General features: G+C 43.5%; 1 protein-coding gene and 1 long non-coding RNA gene across 3 annotated transcripts in view; both read left to right on the forward strand.

Moving 5' to 3' along the window:
- The first annotated feature begins 235 nt into the window (after positions 1–235).
- Positions 236–13,655, forward strand: bmf1 (BCL2 modifying factor 1). Of its 2 annotated transcripts, none has more exons than XM_063908978.1 (4): positions 236–469; positions 2,668–2,864; positions 3,491–3,693; positions 9,455–13,655. In XM_063908978.1, the coding sequence occupies exons 2-4, from the start codon at positions 2,693–2,695 to the stop codon at positions 9,569–9,571; spliced, it is 492 nt and encodes a 163-aa protein (XP_063765048.1). In that variant the 5' UTR covers positions 236–469; positions 2,668–2,692; the 3' UTR covers positions 9,572–13,655. The 2 variants fall into 2 exon arrangements, with proteins under 2 accessions (XP_063765048.1, XP_063765049.1); XM_063908979.1 differs by lacking the exon at positions 236–469 and adding an exon at positions 551–640.
- Positions 13,656–14,040: 385 nt separating this feature from the next.
- Positions 14,041–18,709, forward strand: part of LOC134881211 (uncharacterized) — a 41,057-nt gene continuing 36,388 nt past the window's right edge. Inside the window, exons 1-2 of the long non-coding RNA XR_010168022.1 lie at positions 14,041–14,226; positions 14,998–15,063. This is a non-coding gene — a long non-coding RNA (uncharacterized LOC134881211). The remainder of the gene's footprint in view (positions 14,227–14,997; positions 15,064–18,709) is intronic.

Raw genomic sequence — 18,709 nt, forward strand, 5'->3', positions numbered from 1 at the left:
CTTTAGTGTTTATCTTTAGTGCATGTGAGCACTTTACAGAACAGATGAGCGCGGACAGTAGAAGAGTGAAAGCGGTCTCGTGCTACGGGGAATTTCCCGTCCACGTGTCTGAATACGCGCTGGAGAAGGCGGGACAACAACAAACAAGACGATTGGTTACAGGGTCTGAATGTAATGACCTTTAAAGTGGGTGGCTCCGCCTCCTCCGTGATGCATACAGTCCGGAGGACAGAAACCCTTGCTTTTCAAGGAGGTTTTATTTACTAACTTTCTGCACCACGCCCCGGCGGCGGAGTCAGTGTCGAGCTGACGTCTGCGAAATGAAATCGGCTCACTGCATTTTCCTTCACAGAATGGAAGTAGTCGTGGAGCTGACACGGACTAAACTCGCTTGACTTGCCAGGATATTGAACTCGTTGCCCCCTTTTTCTCTGCGTAGACAACCTTATAAACGAAGCCCACCTTTGTGGTAAGTTCCTCAAAAACACATTTAAGTGTCTTTCTTCGCTACGCACTTAACAGCAGCTTGTCCGCACGAGCTTTAACGTTAAATAACATCCGCGTCCGTGGAAGAAGCAACAAACAACGTGTCGCTGTTGTCGTTCAAGCATCTGCAAACACTTGTTTCGACAGCGTTAAGGTAATTATTGTATCGAAACGTCAATGCAGCCCTGCTAGATACAGTTTTAAGTGTAACTAAGCCTGTATTTCAAATAACAAAGATTTGAATTTGACCGGCTTTCCCGGTTTACAGCTGAGTCTATGAATGGACTACATTTGCAGCTCTGTTTTTGCGGCGAATGTTTCTGTCGTGTTTCAATCTGCATTAAAATGACAGGACAGCCGTTTTCACCACAGATGAATACCATGTACGTGTGTAAACGTGGAATTACATCATGTAAATGCAGGCTATGTTGCCCACTCTAAACATGTATTTCAAATGTGTCTTTATTTTTTACTTGATTTAAAATCACCACACGTGTGTTTTTCTATGTGATTTAATGTATGTTTATAATTCTTTTTGTTACGTTTATCTTGCTTTTATGGGGGGATTAAAAGGTATCGCGAGACTCCAGCACCGCTTTGAGTTTGAGGAGCTCGTGTTATTTAACGTCGTTGTTCATAATGTAACACATAATAGAAAATGGTGTGATGTGAGGCTTCTGAAGCCAGTGGGTAGAAACTGTGTCAACAGAGGTGCCTCACCCCCACTCTCCCTCCTTCCCTTTTGTTCGGGCTGTGCAGTTTGCAGCAGGGGGAGCTACTGTCTGACACAAACACGGCTCACTGCCTGGAAAAATGGAGCGGTGCAGAGAGCTATCCTGGGGATCTGGAAGTTGAGCTTTATTATTTTTTCTTCTTAGCCTGCCATGTTCTTACTCTGTGTTTGTCAAAACAAGGCATTAAGTGGTTTTACACACAGGGTTTATTGTGATCGCACACAGTATATTGTGAGGTCTGGCCATGCTAGAGACTGGCCAATCTGCTTATGTTGGGTGAAGAAATGAGAACTCCTTCTCTGGGAGCTGGCGAGCTGACAGACCAGGGCAGGGAGAGTGGCTTCGGATTTTCCTTATAGACTGTCATTACCCTTTTGCTGTGGACCCTAATTTGGAAGTGTGGTAGTAGTCTAACCCTGTATTACAACTCCATTGTGACTTGGGGGTTAACTGTTAACTGAGGCAACTTGAAGTTCCTCCATATTTTGATAACTCTTTGACCCACTATTAGGATTCAGCACATCATTGACACTGGAGAGATTCTAAAGTCCTTGAGATTCTTCCCTCCATAGAGTTGTCCTCCAGGATTTACAATGTATTTTATAATCTAGTTCACAAATTGTGTTCATGTCTGATAGTATAACATGCATTACGCTCTACTACCTGCAATTGTTTGCTGTGAAATACAATAAACTATGTTTAATTATGTGTTAGTAATCATGAGACAGTTATTTAAGAAGCCAGGTTGATGTCAGGTGTGAAATAACAATTCACCTGAGTATTGGTATAAAGATATATTAGTAGATTTGTGGCACACAGTGGCTCATATCGCAGAACATGTAGAGACATTGACGGGAATGTATAAATCAATGCAAATTAAAAACTTTTTTTAAACTTAGATTTTTTTACTTCTAGCCGTCTGTTCATTTTCAGAAAAAACCTGCTTACAATTTTGCGTTGCATTGTAATGTATTGAGTTTTAACCCCTGTCTCATCATTATCCCTTGCCACTACACATCTCTACTGTCCACAGGGCTGCTTTAACTCGGTCAGCCAAGCTCCCATTTATGTAAATGTGGCTCAACCGAGTCTCCTAACCGCAGTGAGTCGTGTGGTTTCATCACGAGAAGAACAGAGCCATTTGTCTAAATAAGCACTGAGCTCTTTGCCACAAGTGAAGGCGGATCTTGTGCCTTTTTTTCTCTCCCCCAACTTGTTCAGTGTTGTTTTATTGATTTGAGGGCACTCATTATAAAGCAGACAGGTTGTCTATAATCATAATGAATGCTTTGGAGGGATGAACGCATAATGAATGTGTCTGAGATCATCTCATCAGGCCTAATGCAGACTCGTGCAAGGTTACCATCATTAGTGAAGGCAATGATTTATGAACTCACTGTTCTACATTCAGCTGTAAACTTTCCTTCTTTGTCTTGTTACTTTCAAGGCTGCTGATCTCAAAGTGCCCCCGTATGGACGATGAGGAGGATGATGTGTTTGAGCCGGACCCCCACTGCTGGCGCACCACATTCAGGGAGATAAAGTGTGAAGATCGGGGCACACAGACACCTGGCCCTGCGCTGGCACCCGACAACGGCATGCTGCCCTGTGGAGTTGCAGAGGAGCCCAGACCACTCTTCTACGGTGAGGCTGACGACACACCTTATTTCATAAAAGAAATAAAGGAACACAGCCATGTGCGTGATAGCCAGTGTTATAAAACTGCAGCACGAATCTACAATGTGAGACTTACAGTCAGAGTGGGTAACAAATAATGCTGCTGCAGTAATCTCACCACTGGCGCCTGATAGTCGTGATCACAGTTGCTTTTATGGTCTGAATGGAGTGTACCCAGCTGCTTTGCTATTCAAAGGGCGCCAGACTGGCAGTGTGATGTGACAGGACGTGACAGAAGCGCTTACCTGCGCACGCAGCAACTGCACAGGGATCTGCCTATCACTGACAGCCAAGTGACATTGGCGCCATATAACAGAAATCATTCCAAAGTAGCTCTATAGCGACTGACTGACCTCCAATCTGTGTCATGTTGTGTTTGAGTGACTTGTGAAACACGAAGGGACTCAGTGTTGATAACTAAAAACACAGTTGTGGTTAAAACCAAGCAATCTGGCATGTTCAGCAATACTTCCACCTGTTGCATCATTGTCAACAAATAAAGATAAAAAACTCAATGTCAGATGTTATTGCTGCTCTTATCTTTCTAAATGGTTGCTGACAAAATATTAAGTCTCAGCCTTGACACCCCACAGGCAACGCGGGTTTTCGATTGCACTTCCCGGCACACTTTGAGCTCGTTGGGGATCAGGAAGCGAGGAGACAAGACAGTGAAGGGGAGCGAAACGGCATGGAGCAGCTTCCCCGGCAGCAGCCTGTGGCCCGCGGTGTGGAGGCCGTTATTGGCCAGAAACTCCAGCTGATTGGAGACCAGTTTCACCGGGAACACCTTCAACTGGTGAGGAGGAAATGTGCATCCTGCTGACTGTACAGACTCCAGACAGACTGCTGGGCCTCTAGTTTGATGGCAGTAAACAAGTGCAGCTGGTCAATAATACCCCGAGCAGTGACGGAATCTCTGTGGTGACCTGTGGCAGTCCTGATTTTTAGATCTTATAAATATTCCTGACAGTTTTTAAAGTGTTTAATAGATTGTAACCTGAGATTGGCACCATGCAAATCCGTGATTTGTTCTATTATTTGGACACTCAAGCTGAGCTGACCTAATAAAATGCAGTAAAGTCAGGAGTATATACTATTATAACAATCAGAATCTTATTCTGAGGGAAAATACAATAAACACTTCTCAGTTCCTCGCCTTTACAACATAGCAGCAGCAAAGAGTTTTGCCCCTCATTTTCTCTCATGCAATAGGAGCATTTAGCTCGTGACATAAGCTTCTGTAGAAAAAAAATACTGCACATGAACTCATTTGAAAGCGAAGGTGAGACTTTTCTTAATCTTTGCAATGATTTTGGAGTTAGGTGCCCCCTTGGATTACCAGGAGCTGTGTGCTCAGTTAAATGTCTTTTGTTTATCGTGGACTGGAGACAGCTGGGCCTCAGTCGTTAACTGAAAAGTAAAGATAGCGCTACGTTTTGTTTTGATTATGGCTCAATAAATCAGTGGCTTATATGGGTCTTCCACTGACTTTACAAAAGTGCCATGATGCAGATTAAGAATAACTACTGCCATCAAACTAGACGTGTGTGTGTGTGTGTGTGTGTGTGTGTGTGTGTGTGTGTGTGTGTGTGTGTGTGTGTGTGTGTGTGTGTGTGTGTGTGTGTGTGTGTGTGTGTGTGTGTGTGTGTGTGTGTGTGTGTGTGTGTGTGTGTGTGTGTGTGTGTGTGTGTGTGTGTGTGTGTGTGTGTGTGTGTGTGTGTGTGTGTGTGTGTGTGTCTTAAGGATTTATGTTGGGAAAAGAGTTTGCTCTCTTTTATTGTGTTTGCCACATATTTGTTTTGGAGAGGTTGCAGGACCTACAGAGCCCAGCGCTTCACCCCCCTCCCTTCCCTCAAGCCAAAAACATTTCTGAACACGGACAACCCTTCCCCCACCTCCCCAACCCCAGGCCCTCCCCCTGCCTCCTCTTCCTGTTTATTTCTCTTTCTCTCTCTTTTCCCCCTGTTTCCTCTGTGTGCTGCAGAGGCTAGTGGCATGGAGGATGCCTGGCCTGGAACAACTTGCTGTGGTGTTGGTCAGGGTGACAGGTGGGAGTGTTGTGTAACCGTGACATGCTTTTGTGTCATTGGCTGTAACATCAAAAATATACACAAACCCTCAGGAGGTGTTCTGCTGAGTCTCCTGTTGCACAAGTGCTTCAGAGCCAGGCACGCATTTATTCACATGTGCACGTTCATCCACACTAAGCTCAGGAGAAAGCAGAAGTGGCGGGAGAAGGAAAACATGTTAAAACCCGAAGCTCTGCGCCCCAGGGGGGATGGCTGTGGTTCCAGGGAGTCAGCCCCTTCCCTCGCCAAAAAGAGCTCTAGAGGGGGGGGTGGGTCCATAGTGATGCATGTATATGAAGGAAGTAGGTTTGGAAACCACAAATGATGGAGTAGCAACTATCTCCACTTCTCTTTAAACGTCCCCACCCTGCTCTCGATACAGTTGTTTTTTTCAGAGTGCGAGACAGTTTCTGATTTTCTCATGAGCTTATCAAGTTATTTATACATCCCTGGAGCTTAGCGTGACTCATGTATTGTGACACTCGCAAATACACACAGACAACCAGACAGATAGACAGCCCGGGTCGCTGAGATGTGAGCGTGCGGTCGGTTCCTACTGACGCACGGCGGTGGCGGGCCCGGCTCAGGGCATGAGGAAGTGGCTTGCAACTCCTTTTCGCTGGTTGAGTAAACGGTGGGAGAGGACAGTCAGGGTGAGAGCAGCCCCCGTGAAATCATTTCCTGGAGCTGACAGGACACAGATAGCGTGATAGCAAATGAGCTTTTTAGAGAGTCATATTTTAGTAAGAAGTGCAAGCAGAGCAGTGTGGTGACACTTTAAGTCTCTGTGGCTGTTTGTGCTGAGGACTGTTTTTAAAACCCTGTTGTGTGGTTTTGATAGGATAAGGTAACATCACATAACAAAAAAATTCAATTGAAATATATATAATAAAAGAAATAAAGGACATTCAATTAAATAGAATAAAAATAAAGCAATAACAATTGGGCAGTAGCAACATTATCCTAAGAAGTGAACATAGTCACAGCAGTTTAAGAAGTACTTAAAGCACTTCCCTCTCACAGATTTCCATTGTTCTTATTTCTTCAGTTGAGTAAACGGGCACCAAACCGTATCAAAGGATTCATTTTTACTTTTCAGAATATACGTTATCTCCTCCATAGAACCACAGCAGCATGTTAAAACAAGGCATTGCACATAATGTGAAAATGAAAAAAATGGTAAAAAACAAACATCATAGAAAATGAAAATAAACCCAACTAAAAAGTAAAATATATATATGTTTACAGTGAAAGGGATATGTGATTCCATGTAATTCGCTTTAATTGACATTTCTGTTGTGCAGTTAATTGAATTGGCGTGCTCTTGTATGTGCTCTTGCTGGAATACATCCATACTTGTTTGCCTGCATTTCACCGACTCTCATATCACACAGTCATTAAGAAAACCCCTCACTCAATAACTGGGTGTCTGTGTGTCAGTGCTGTTTGCTCCTGTCAGTAGGTGATTGCAGTGTATTCAGCGCAGACACTTGTCCCAGAGCCATCCATGTGCCTCTAACTGCCATCAGCGTGATGGATTTGAGAGTGGCTGTGAGCGTTCTCCATGGGAGCCCGGGGGCCCCTGGCGAAAGGAGGGGATTAGGTAGCGATGGAGTGCTGGTGGATGCTGACAGATAAATTGCTCCTCTGTCAGAGAGCGCTTGAGGGGACGCGGGGGTCCCCAGAGGATAGCGGACACTAGCCGGACCCGCCATATGAGACAAGGCAATAATGAGTGTCACAATGGCAGGAAGGCTCCGGCCGGCACAGGGCAAGGAGCAGAGTTGGGTTTCATCCCTGTGTTTTTTTAAGAGAGACTACTCCTGGCGCTTTCGATCGGAGGTGTTGAAAGAAGGGTTGAATATCGCTTGTGTGTGTGTGTGTGTGTGTGTGTGTGTGTGTGTGTGTGTGGTGTGTGTGTGTGTGTGTGTGTGTGTGTGTGTGTGTGTGTGTGTGTGTGTGTGTGTGTGTGTGTGTGTGTGTGTGTGTGTGTGTGTGTGTGTGTGTGTGTGTGTGTGTGTGTGTGTGTGTGTGTGTGTGTGTGTGTGTCTGCACGCATGCAGTGTTTGCGGCTTTATCTCTCTACTGTTCCAGTGAGGGCACGGCACTCTCCCCTTTCAGCACTAGTAGAGGGGGGTGGGGGGGAGTGGAAATGAAAACACATGAAGCTACCTTTGGATATTTGCTTTTCAGTCATTGTTGTGCGCTGATGTTTGTTCACAGCAACGTCCATTAATCATCCAATAGCGCTGCTCTTTGTTGGTGTTTTTCCTTGCCTCCCTGTCTCCTCCCTGATGTGACAAATCCAGAGTGTCTTGCTGCTGAGCCTGGCCTGTTTGCTCAAGAGATAAGGCAGAGCTTCTGAGCAGCTGGCTTGACAGACAGCCACATGGGACACTGATAAGTAACATCAGGCTGCTGTCGGAGTGACGACACTGAGCATCTGGCTAAACTCTGCCCCTATCGCTGGCTAAATTTAGAGCCCTATTCTCCTTTTGACAGTTGGTGGTGTGACTCATGACTAAAGTTGTGACAGGCCCGGTGCACACCTCTCTCCCTTTCCTTCTTTCTGTTTGTCTCTCGCTCTCTCCTTTGTCTCTCTCCGCCTGATAGGGTGGAGGGCAGAAGGTCACAAGATGTTCTGTTTCTGTTCGTAAAGACGAATGCTCCTCATGTAGCTTGTTGGATACACACAAGCTTTGCACCGTAATTATCCACCCCATTACTCCTGCAAACCCTTACTATATTTTTTCTTTGTTCCCAAAGTTTAGTCTCATGTTGTTATGGTAGAATGCAAAATACTTCTAAGTTTAAATATTCTTACTGCCATCTCATCCCCTCTGTGCTGCACATAATAATAAATAGTGTCTATATCCCAAGGCAAGCATTAAAAAGGTCCCACAGAGAACTGGTTGTATCACTACTCCTAGCAATCCTTGCCATGATTTGTTTTCTCTTTTACCCCTCAATTTTCCTTTAGATCAAAAAGCAAGTAAGAATAAGTGAGTAGTAACATACACACATGCCGGTTGGAACCTGGTGGAGCTTATGCAACACGCTGCAATATTCACCACAAAATGATAAGAGTAAAGAAACGCTGGGGCTTATCAGAGTGGCAGTTCTTGGCTGCTAACTCGCTGGATGTTTGGACACCACTGCATGTCAATATGGCACATCTAATCTGTTTGGCACTCGTAAACAATGCAGAAAAAAGTTCAGATGATTGTAGCAAAGGTGCTCTTTGGTGGAAAGACAACATTTTAAAGGTCTCGTATTATGCTATATTTGAATAATATATTGTAGGGCAATATCTATACAAAACTTGTCTTTGAAGTGTTTTGCTCAAAATACCAAACAGATCACCCGTTGTAGCATGCCTCATCCCCCTCTATTTCAGCCCTGTTCCTTATGACGTCATATCGGCAGCAAATCTGGATCAGCTCATTTGTACCCCCGTTTTTACAGATGTGCGTAAAGAGGAAAAGAGAGAGGGTTGTATTTTCTGACACTTTGAGTCCTTACACACCGGGGACACATATTTATGTATAAAAGACATCGAAAAGTGCATTTTGCATAATAGGAGACCTTTAAAGACGAAAGGTCCATTGCTCCCTATTGGAAATTAATCCCCTTTATTCAAACAGGTATATCAATGTGACATTTAAAACATAAGCACTGTTTATACATATTGATATAGAGCTGAGTAGAAGGCGTATGCGGAGGGTTACACCCTGAAGAAGGGTGTTGGTGGGTTCATGGGTTATTACCTCCATTGTCTATGTTTTTAAAAATCCATTATGAAAAAGCTGTTTGGAAAAAGCTGTTACTATTTGCCATAAGATTGCTGTGTAGCTTTTATTCCCTTTTTGAAAAGGCTCTAAACGTTGTTACATTCTAATGAAAGCAGTGATAGTCTGACAGCTGCAGCATTATCAGGCCTGCTGGAGTCTGCCTTCTGTCCACAGATGAGCTACTGTACTTCACTCGTGCAGATACGTGTTTTTCCAGAGAGCCCCCTGCCTCTCATCAGGAGCCCCCTAATCCTATTCAGTGCAATTATCTTATCTCAACTTCTCAATGACAGAGATAACATTATCCCTCTAATCGCACACAATCCAATTGGCTCCCAAAGAGAGTCTCCTCCCGGGCTGCCAGGTCTCTGCCTGGAAGATTAGGGGGAAAAAAGTGTGTCCGTATGATGAATGTGTTTATGGTTTGGAATGTCTGTTGGGAAGCCCGGATTGTGTCAGGATCCCGCACACAAAGGCAGGCCTCTCTCAGAAGTATTGTCGGGGACAGGAACAGACTGTTGTGAAAATATCAGCGTCGTTCCGGTGTCGAGTTTTGACTCTTTTCAGTTGACCCTTTTCGCTGTGTTCACTGTCAACCAGCACACAGTAAAACAAGCGACTCGTTCCCACTCTTTGATTTGTTTTTGAGTTCAAATCCAGGACACTAACTTTGTTTCTTCTCCATTTATTGCTCCAGTATCATCGAAACCAAAGGAACCAGGGGCGGATGTGGTGGCGCCTGGCCGCAGCTCTGCTCAGCCTTCTGTTCGACAGGGGGCTCGTTGCTGGAGGAGGTGGCGCAGGACGGAGGTGAGGGGGGTCTCCCCATCTCTCCGAGGAACTGGACTCCTAATGGCACTGTCAAATCTAACACGGGTCTGTTTTTTTTTGGAGGCGGGGGGGGGGGGGGGGAAAGAGGAGACAAAGAGTCACCGCAGGACGGAGACAACCAACTTTTATACAAGGTTTTTTTCTTTCCAAGAAGATGCCACGACGCTCCGAGATTTCCTCTACAGGACAATGTTCATATTTGGGTATCTGTGTGGTGTAGTGGTTTTGTATAGTACATGGTTCTTGTTAAATTTTTTGCACTTCAACATGTATCCATCTTAAATGACCTCCACCGACCCTGGGAATGCCTTATTCAATGTCTTCTGCCAGAATGAGTATTGAGCGATTTAGAGATGAGGTGGGATGGTTAGGAAATGAAAGGGGTTGAATCTGCTCACATTTCCCGGGGCGACCAGACACGTTGATTTAACTAAATTCCAAAGAGGCAACTTCTCAGAACAAAGCATTTTGCACCTCACCTCAATGGAACATTTATCTTTCTTTATTTCTTTGTGTTGCGTTCTGTTTTTGGGTTATTTACTCCATTCGCTGCGGTATGTAATTACTACCTTTCACCCTTTAAAACATTGGGAACAACTCTCCTGCTCGTGAAAAGTCTGCACCCCTTGTAATCTAAGATGTTCTTGATCATCAGGGTGGAGTTTGCATCAGTAACTGCCCAAACAAGCCTGGTGACCCAGCATTCAACAGCTAATATTGATATTAGCAATTAGGATTATTGACATTGGAAACAAATTCTAAAAAAGCAGTTAGCTGTAATTTATAATGTGTATATATCGATGAGGTAGCATATTAAGAAATAACAATGAAAACTCCATGAAAAGATATTTAGTTTAATGTGTGCTGACTTTTGAGAGGTCTAGCCCCGGTGCACGAAATTATAACAGAGTTAAGTGGTTTTGCTTTAATACCAGCAAAGTGTTCTTTACCTTAAGTATAAAGAAACAATTTGGCCAAGTCATAGTTCCTTTAATTTGGATTGAATCAAGAAGTCTTCCCTCAGTTGTTCCCTCATTCCTTCTCATTTTCCAGTTCTCTGTGTGTCTGTTCATGTGATTGTTTTCAGACCTCCATGCCCTTGAAGTGGAGCTCTGGATCCACAGTTTTTGCACTAGACAACGTACACCCTTCAAAAGTGTATGAAGGTTTTCAGTTATGACTCTTTTTTTCTTGCCACAACATTTCATAAGTATTCACTCTTCATGTCCAAATCAAATATTCAATGCTGAGACCTGACTGAACACAGTTTGGGATCTGGACTGTTTTATGATATTTCACACAGCAGAGTTTCAGACTAACTAGAGTAACTTTAGATCCTCCATCGAAAGGTTTCTGTCCTGGTTTGTTTATCACAGCCTGTGTGTGTGTGTTCTAAAGACCAAACATTACTGCATATTCAATCTCAGGCTACTTTTATGGGGTTTTACATCATTTTATATTCTGTGATATTGGGTGCTCTTGTTTTGTCTTTGGTGCTCAGATCCAGACATTTTTAGCCACTCAGCAAACACAAACACAAACGTGAAAAAGACTGTAATTATTGTTAAAATATATTAATATGTTTAAAGACACTGTTAAAGATGCTGTTTGTTATATTCTACAATGCTGAACCCAGGCCAACTTTTGGACCCAAGAAGCAGTACATATCAGGGGTCTGGAATGACTTGCTCCTTATAATGTGTCAAGTGTATCACTGCATAATTAGGGTTTCCTCTCAATCTCCTAAAGGTGTCTCAGGGACAGACTTTGTGGGCTACAAGTGACCTTGAGAATCTGTCACATGGTTAGATAAATAGCAGTTTCTCCCTCCCATTTATTTACGATAAAAGCCCTCAAGGTATCGTAAAGTCCTTTTTCATTTTCGTTTCAGTTGTTAAATTGGCCAATTTCTCAGCACACCCATATAAAGGTACAGTTTGGCTGAGGAGCGTGAGGCAGACTGGCTGCCTGTGGTGGTGTCGGGGGCTGCTGAGCATGTAGTTGTAGGCGTGTGAGGTGCACTGAATGTGGTTGTGGTTATAGTTTCCTGCGGATCCTGAATGCTGAGCCAGTCCCTGCAGCGCCCCATCCCACCGTTGGCTCTCGACTTCCTGTTTGTGCTGCTCCTTTTATTACATGGCTAATATTCATCAGTAATTTATTTGGTTTTTCATCTAATTTATTTTGTATATTTGCCCATTTCACTGTATACAGCTGTGTGTGCAATTATTTTTTTCATTTTCTTTGTGGTTTCAGTCTTGGGACTTTTATATGCTTCAGTTGTTTGACTGCAGAGCAGGTTGGCTTGCATAATACCTGAGGTTGCATGTGAAACTCAATCTTTTTTTTGTTGTAGTATAGCTCATCTGATGTAGGCTCTAAGAAGTTAGAAGCGTGTCCCTTTATGAAGAACAGTAGCCTTGGTCAGTCGGAACTTAAGTTGGTTACAGTGGATTTCAATAATGGCATGTTCGCACATCACTATTATACAATCAATATGGCCAATGTTTGACCATAATGCACCTCTTCTGTCAGAGCTTCACAGCTTTGATGAGGACTTTATCAATTTTTTGTCCATATTTCTAAAATGTAACTGTTGCCACCATTGGAATACATTCTAACCAACGTAAATTCATCATGACTTCAGCTGTTGCCCTTCATGCAAAAGGAAACATCACCTTTCAGGCCTACAGGACGGGTGTTTGATACTCAACAAAAAAAAAAGGTATTTGGTTGGAGTATTTTACGTAAGAGGTTGGGATTTTCCAGGGAAGGGCCATACCTATTCAGACCTGTTTTATTATCTCCACTACCTGATGTTCCAGTTTTAATACGTAGATTAAACAAATATGATTTAGAAAATCAGCAATTTCAGTTTTCTACAGAATATGACCGTTACTTTGTAATGAATGAGTTAATACCCATCCACCTGGTGCTTATGACACACAGGACATTAGAAATGCTCCAACACCCAGAAAAAGGTTGCCTTCATATTAAGCCACAGGGCGTTTGTTTATGTGCTCAACTCTTAAGTTTTGATTATTGTGTTGTAATCAACATGCACTGGAAAGTACTTTGTTTCTGTAGATCCCATGGGTCCCTTATCTGTTGTGTGCTAATGTATAGGATATACTCTGGATTGTTCTATTGGGCTTATCTTGCCATGTTTCGGATGTCTATATCTGTGCGTTGACGAAGAAGGCTCAGATTGAAGGTCTGTTTGATTTATTGGAAAGGGAAACAAGCCACCGAGGTGCCCTGTAAGATTTTGTTAGATGAGGTTCCCAAGCTGCACTCATCACATAATATGTGAGTGTGGAGAATCCCTAGAGTGGGACATGTATTTTATGGAAACCGTCAGTGTCTTGAATTTTGTAGTCCACTTTATATAAAGTTGAAGTTTTTGAGGAAGGTTTTGATTTTACATTTTTTTAACAACATTTCTTCATGGTCTTTTTTAAACTTTTAAAAATGTATTTTCTTAAGAAAAAGGGTGTGCTTTTATAAGGACAATTCATCACTTGTAAAATGATTTTTAATAGAAGGACATGGTAGAGTCCTTTTTGAAGTCCATGAGATCAAGGGCATTTTTTTATATAAAAATGAACTTGCAACATTCCTTGCACATCTCATTGTGGTGTATAAACAAAACCGAGTAAACCAACACAATTCATGGTTGTGGTTTACTTGGCTCATGAGCTTTGAAATATTTTCCCTTCTTTGAAGAACAGATAAAGTGTACATGTATTTCTAAAAACCCTGGAATATGCCTTTAACTGCTCAGTTTCAACAAAGTCTTGAATATCACACAATCTCTGTGTACCAACAAATGAGACCCAGCGAAAATGTAGCATTTTTGTAAACATTGACTGTGTGTTTTCGAGACTCTACTGTGCACTCATTTTTGTGTTTATATATATTTTTTGGTTTGTTGATATAATATGGAAGTAAAGACAATGTGTTATGTAGTGCAATATGCTGTACATATGGAGCTTTGCTCTACAAATCTTTTTCTGGATTTCTTGTTGTTTATTGGTACTTTTTTCAATAAAATTGTATTGAAGGTGTGAAGTTGCATCAAGTGTATTTATTTTTGCAGAAACACACACTACCGTATAACCGTAAACAAATCCATTTTCCTTAAATGGTACCTTTCCGTTTTTTTCCTAATTATTGACATTGGTCCAGTATTGAGGGAGAACACTGCGTTTGCATACATGATGCAATGTAAATCTAATGAACAGTTCAACAGACAGGCTTGGGTTATGTTAATTACATGACTGTCATTATTAATATAATGAAACAAACTTGCAAAGAACCAAAACACCCTAATTTGTTAACGTTTAGCTTGAACCGTTCTTTCCTGTTAATGTGCCTAACCAAGTGTCAGTCTATGTGAAGTATCTGAAATCTCGCGAGAGATTATTTGTTGCCGGAAGATAACTGGGAACGCGTGTTGAAAACATTGTCGAGAGATGTTGTGAGATTTTGTTATATTGCAGTACAACAAGATACGTTTAATTTTATCTTAAAGATTGTCAAAATCCTTGCTGAATATTTAACTGAGTTATACTCCTGCGAGACCTTAGAACGAGAATTAACGAGATGCAATGACAAGCAGAAGGGATCAAGCAAGAGGTAAAGAGAGAAATGTCCCTGTTTTATAACACTAATAACGTAAGAGCAATGGTTACGCAAATAGGCAAAACAAGCAACAAAAAACACATTCCTGCAAAACTAGAGATATGAAATTCATATAGGTTTATAGTTAGTTGAGTATTTCACACATTGATTTGATGCTCTGACCCTTGGACAAAAAACCTCTGCAGAAGAAAAAGGAATTGCTGTTTTGAGATTAAGCCTCTGTTTTGAGGAGATGTGTTGTGAAAGTAAGCCACTGATGGATTAGACATGTGTCTGAGGCTGGCCAGGCATTTAAAGCTGGCCAGGCGTTTGACAGCGACTGTGGCCATCACATCCCCCCCTGCGGTTAGGTCATTAATTTAGTGGGAGCACCGGGGCTTCCAATCCTCTCAAATAGTCGCTGTTTGCACACATACAAGCAAGTGTTGCATGACAACTGAAAGACCACTATAGAGCAAATGAGTGGATTTACCAGCACTACTGTGCTCCTCAAAGGTTAAGGCCCAATGCTGCTGAGCCTGCAGATTAGTTACACTGCAGCATGGATGCCCTTGGGGCAGGGTAGTGATTGATTACTCTTGACACGTATAAACATAAAAGTTTAGTGTTTATTGCTGGCTTGTGTGGAGAGCAAAAGTGCAGTGTTCTCACAGTAAAAAAAAAGTTCAAATAATTTAGCATGATATATTTTTTAAATATCTGTCCAATAAATTTGTTACACCATGCTTACTAACAATTCCAACTTGTTACCTTTTTATTCACTAGACCAGACATCTTAAAGCCACTCCCCTTGGGGCTGACGCGTGGCACTTCCATTGTCATCCATGCCAGGTAAGGTTTCACACTTTGCAGGCACCTGACTCACCTGTTTTGCCACTTTCACAAAAAGAACTACCTTGTCTACGGCCCCCGGATGCAAACACATGCACACTATGAAAGAGTGTCTTGGTTGATGAGGTTTAAAACAAAATAACAACATAACTTAAGTCTGCTATGGGAGCCATAAAACCATTCTGCGCTCACCTCCTTAGCCATTTTGTGTTAATGTGTTAGAATTTCTAGCCTTATTAGGAGCTAATTAACAATGCTATTTATACATCTGTCATAACATATAAAGATCACGTGACTACAGAGACTTGGGAGTCATCTCTCCAGAGGGGATAGCTTTTTTGTGATATTATCCTTATTTAAAGCCTGTGTGCCAAGGATGTCTCCTGTCTCCTTTGCTGTTTACTTCAGCCTTACTGCTCATACGGTCCCCTCCTCTATACGCAGCACTTTAATGGTGAGAGCTGATGCTCTCCCTGGGCCAAACAATGGCTCCTCTGTTCCCCTGGCCAGGCCGCCTGCTGAAAGAGACACCCATTAGAGAAGCGTCTATCTCTGGGGTCAGGTCCAGGGGTCACACACAAGTACGGCTCTTGTTTATGTCTGCAAAGCCAATGAAAACAGTGCAGCCTACGCCGTTAACTCCTACTCGCCCGGCTCTCTAGGCAGGCTGAAGAGGAGTTTCTGCTTGAAGTAAAGTCCCCGAGTGCAATGCATTCAACCGCAGCTTCAACTTGTCCCTCTTGTTCTGAGCTAAAGTGGTGTGTCGTGTCACCAAGTGAATAAAGTAGCAGCGTGAGAGATAATAAAGTTGTATTAGCGTCGACAGGCTCCTCAGCACCTGCTCCGAGGCAACAGTCGCATATTCTCCCCCCGGCCCTGAGACCATTTCACGTAGCTCCTCAATCCAGCACACACAGGCAATTACTGCATTATCACCTGTGAGCTCACCCTTTTCCTGGTTTAATGTAGGCAGGATTTGAGAAAAGGGAGTCTAGTTCATTTGAATGAGTCTAAAATGACATTAAGGAGTCTGTGACTCTTTTAATTTGCTGGCAGCCAATCAGTCTGACCCTCTAACTGTGCTATTTGTTCAAAAACATAAAACTAAGCTGGATAAAAACTGACAATAAATGTTTGATTCCAGGAAATCAAGCAAATAACAACACTTTTTGTTTTGTGGTGAATGTAGCGAGGTCTATAACTAAGTTGAACAATGAAGATGTTATCTGCCATGTGTGACGCCACCCCCCCCCCCCCCCCCCCCCCCCCCACTCACCCATGCTCCTTCAACAGTCCCTAAAACACACCTTGCTCTTTCCATACTGAGAGCACCAACGTACTGAACGCAGAAACTCTACTATGAATTAGCTGGAACATAATTAGGAAGATTTCTCTTCTTTGTTGAACATTACTTTGTAAATACCACAGTGTACGTATACACAGTTCCCCCTCATGTCAAGTGATTACTCTTAATAGTGCATTTGGCGGATATGATGTATAGCCTACATGAGTAGAAATAATTTGACACCAAACTTAACCACTACTTGTGTCAGCAGGGCGAAGTAGTGTCACCATACCTAGGATATATTTGAACACTTTCCATTCTTCTTCTCCCCTCTGCACACATCTGGTGCTCAGGCGGGCAGTTGTCATGGGAATAAGCGGCTAAGCCAACAGTGTTGCATGTCGCTGTGCAGGGGGAGCGGGGCGGATCGGGGTTCAGCTGGGCATGCTCTGGGCAAAGAAACTCAGCAACCACCCCCCTCCTCACTCTGTTTGCTGTGACTGAAAACAGCTGACCTCCTCTGGCAAAGACCCCAACCCCCACCTCTTCCAAAGACCCCAACCCCCACCTCTTCCAGCCTGCTCTGCCCTGCTCCACCACCCTATCACAGCTGGCAGGAGAGCGTGCAAAAATGGATCTGTTAACACTTTGTAGCTGATAATCTGATAAACAGTTCTGGTTTCCTACGTTTGCAACTACGATGTTTTCTCACTTTTAAAACTCTCCGTTCCTCACTTTTCCTTTAAGCCGCTGCGCTCGCCCGGCTCTTTTATTTTCTCTGTCAGAGGAGAGGTTGGGCAATCACCACACAGCACTGTGAGTTCCCTTTGTTTACCAAGAGCAACCCAGCAGAGCGCAGAGCTTTGTTGAGCAGCAGTCACTCCCGGCCTCACAGCTGTGACACACACACATGCACCGAACTGAAATCTCTGACTCACAAACACTAGCAGTATCCTGTGGTCAAGGGGAGGGATTTAAAAATCCTCGGAGCACAGCACATGAACCTGCTGAACTTGTCCTCTCGGTCTCGTGCTGGCTATTGTTCCCTCCAACTCTATTACATTTCCCAACTTTATAAAAAAATCTTGATACATATCCACCACCATTTGGACCCAATTAAAAGATACACCCTGTAAGGCCTGCTCACAGCGGGCAGCTGTCTCTCCCCACGTGTGAAAATCCATTCACTCGGCATGTAGCTGAGGAAGACACAAGCTTGGCCTAATTATGATGGGGGATGTCACTCAATAGACAGTATAAACAAGCGGGGTCATTGTTTGGAGCTAATTGGCAGGAAAAAGGTTCCTGTAGCAAGATAAAAAAATAAGCAGTCACTGTGGTTTCCTGAGGACACACGAGGAGCCCTCTGCGCTGGCACGACCTGTGGTGGGCAGTAATGAGAGCTCGCCTCATGCCCAGTTTCCAGATGTACTGTCGTTGCAAGCGGGCAGCATGGATAAAAGGATGCATAAAGCCTCCGAGCTAAAGAACCGGGCCCCGTTCTGTGTGTGCGTTTTTACTTTCTTTCACCCAGGAGGTTGGCTGGGCGCCAAAGACGTCAGGCAGGCGGTCTGTCTTGTTAGCAAACCTCACCTTGATAACAGGAGTGTGGAGAGAGGGATGAGGCTAAAGAAGAAAAACAACCAGCGTACCAGGGGTGGGGCTCCGGGACAATTGTGTGTGTGTGCGCGTGCGTGCGTGCGTGTGTGTGTGTGTTTGTGTAGGTTTCGGTGCGTGTGTCGGCTCACGCAATGGGCCTCTTCCAAACAGTAACAACTGCAAAAACATTGGGTTGAGTGTTAAACTCGGAGCAGTTTTTCCAAGCTCATGTTTCACAACAGAGCACCAGGCGCTCCCTCCCTCTCGCTCTCTCTCCTTTTCTTTCTCTGACTTTTTTTCCCTCTCTCGCCTCCCATCCCCCACTTCTCTACTACTCTTTCCCTTTTTTTCCTCTCTTATTGGCCCTGTTTTCGTGCACTCCTTCGCTATCTGAATGACTATCACATACACATACACACAAACCTTCCAACCCCTTTTCCATCCTAACATACATGACCCCCCCCCCCCTCCTTGTCTTGCTGACTGTTGTTGCTGACTGACAGTGCTGATTTACTCCAGGTTTGGCCGGCTGCCAGCTCATCTCAAACAATTGCATGAGCCACAGGGTCGGCTGACCAAGCCAAGTTTGGATGGCAATAAACAAAGTCAAAGATTGGCTTCTCTCCTCCCAGTCCGACCCCAATCATTGTGACCACTACCACACTTGAAGAACATTATTCTTTACATAATACTTTTACCAAATGTTTGAGTCCCTGGGATATAGCACCACATCATTTATCAAAATAGCCAATATCTTTGAGG

The sequence above is a fragment of the Eleginops maclovinus genome, chromosome 19 (assembly GCF_036324505.1).
Source record: "Eleginops maclovinus isolate JMC-PN-2008 ecotype Puerto Natales chromosome 19, JC_Emac_rtc_rv5, whole genome shotgun sequence".
Classification (NCBI taxonomy): domain Eukaryota; kingdom Metazoa; phylum Chordata; class Actinopteri; order Perciformes; family Eleginopidae; genus Eleginops; species Eleginops maclovinus.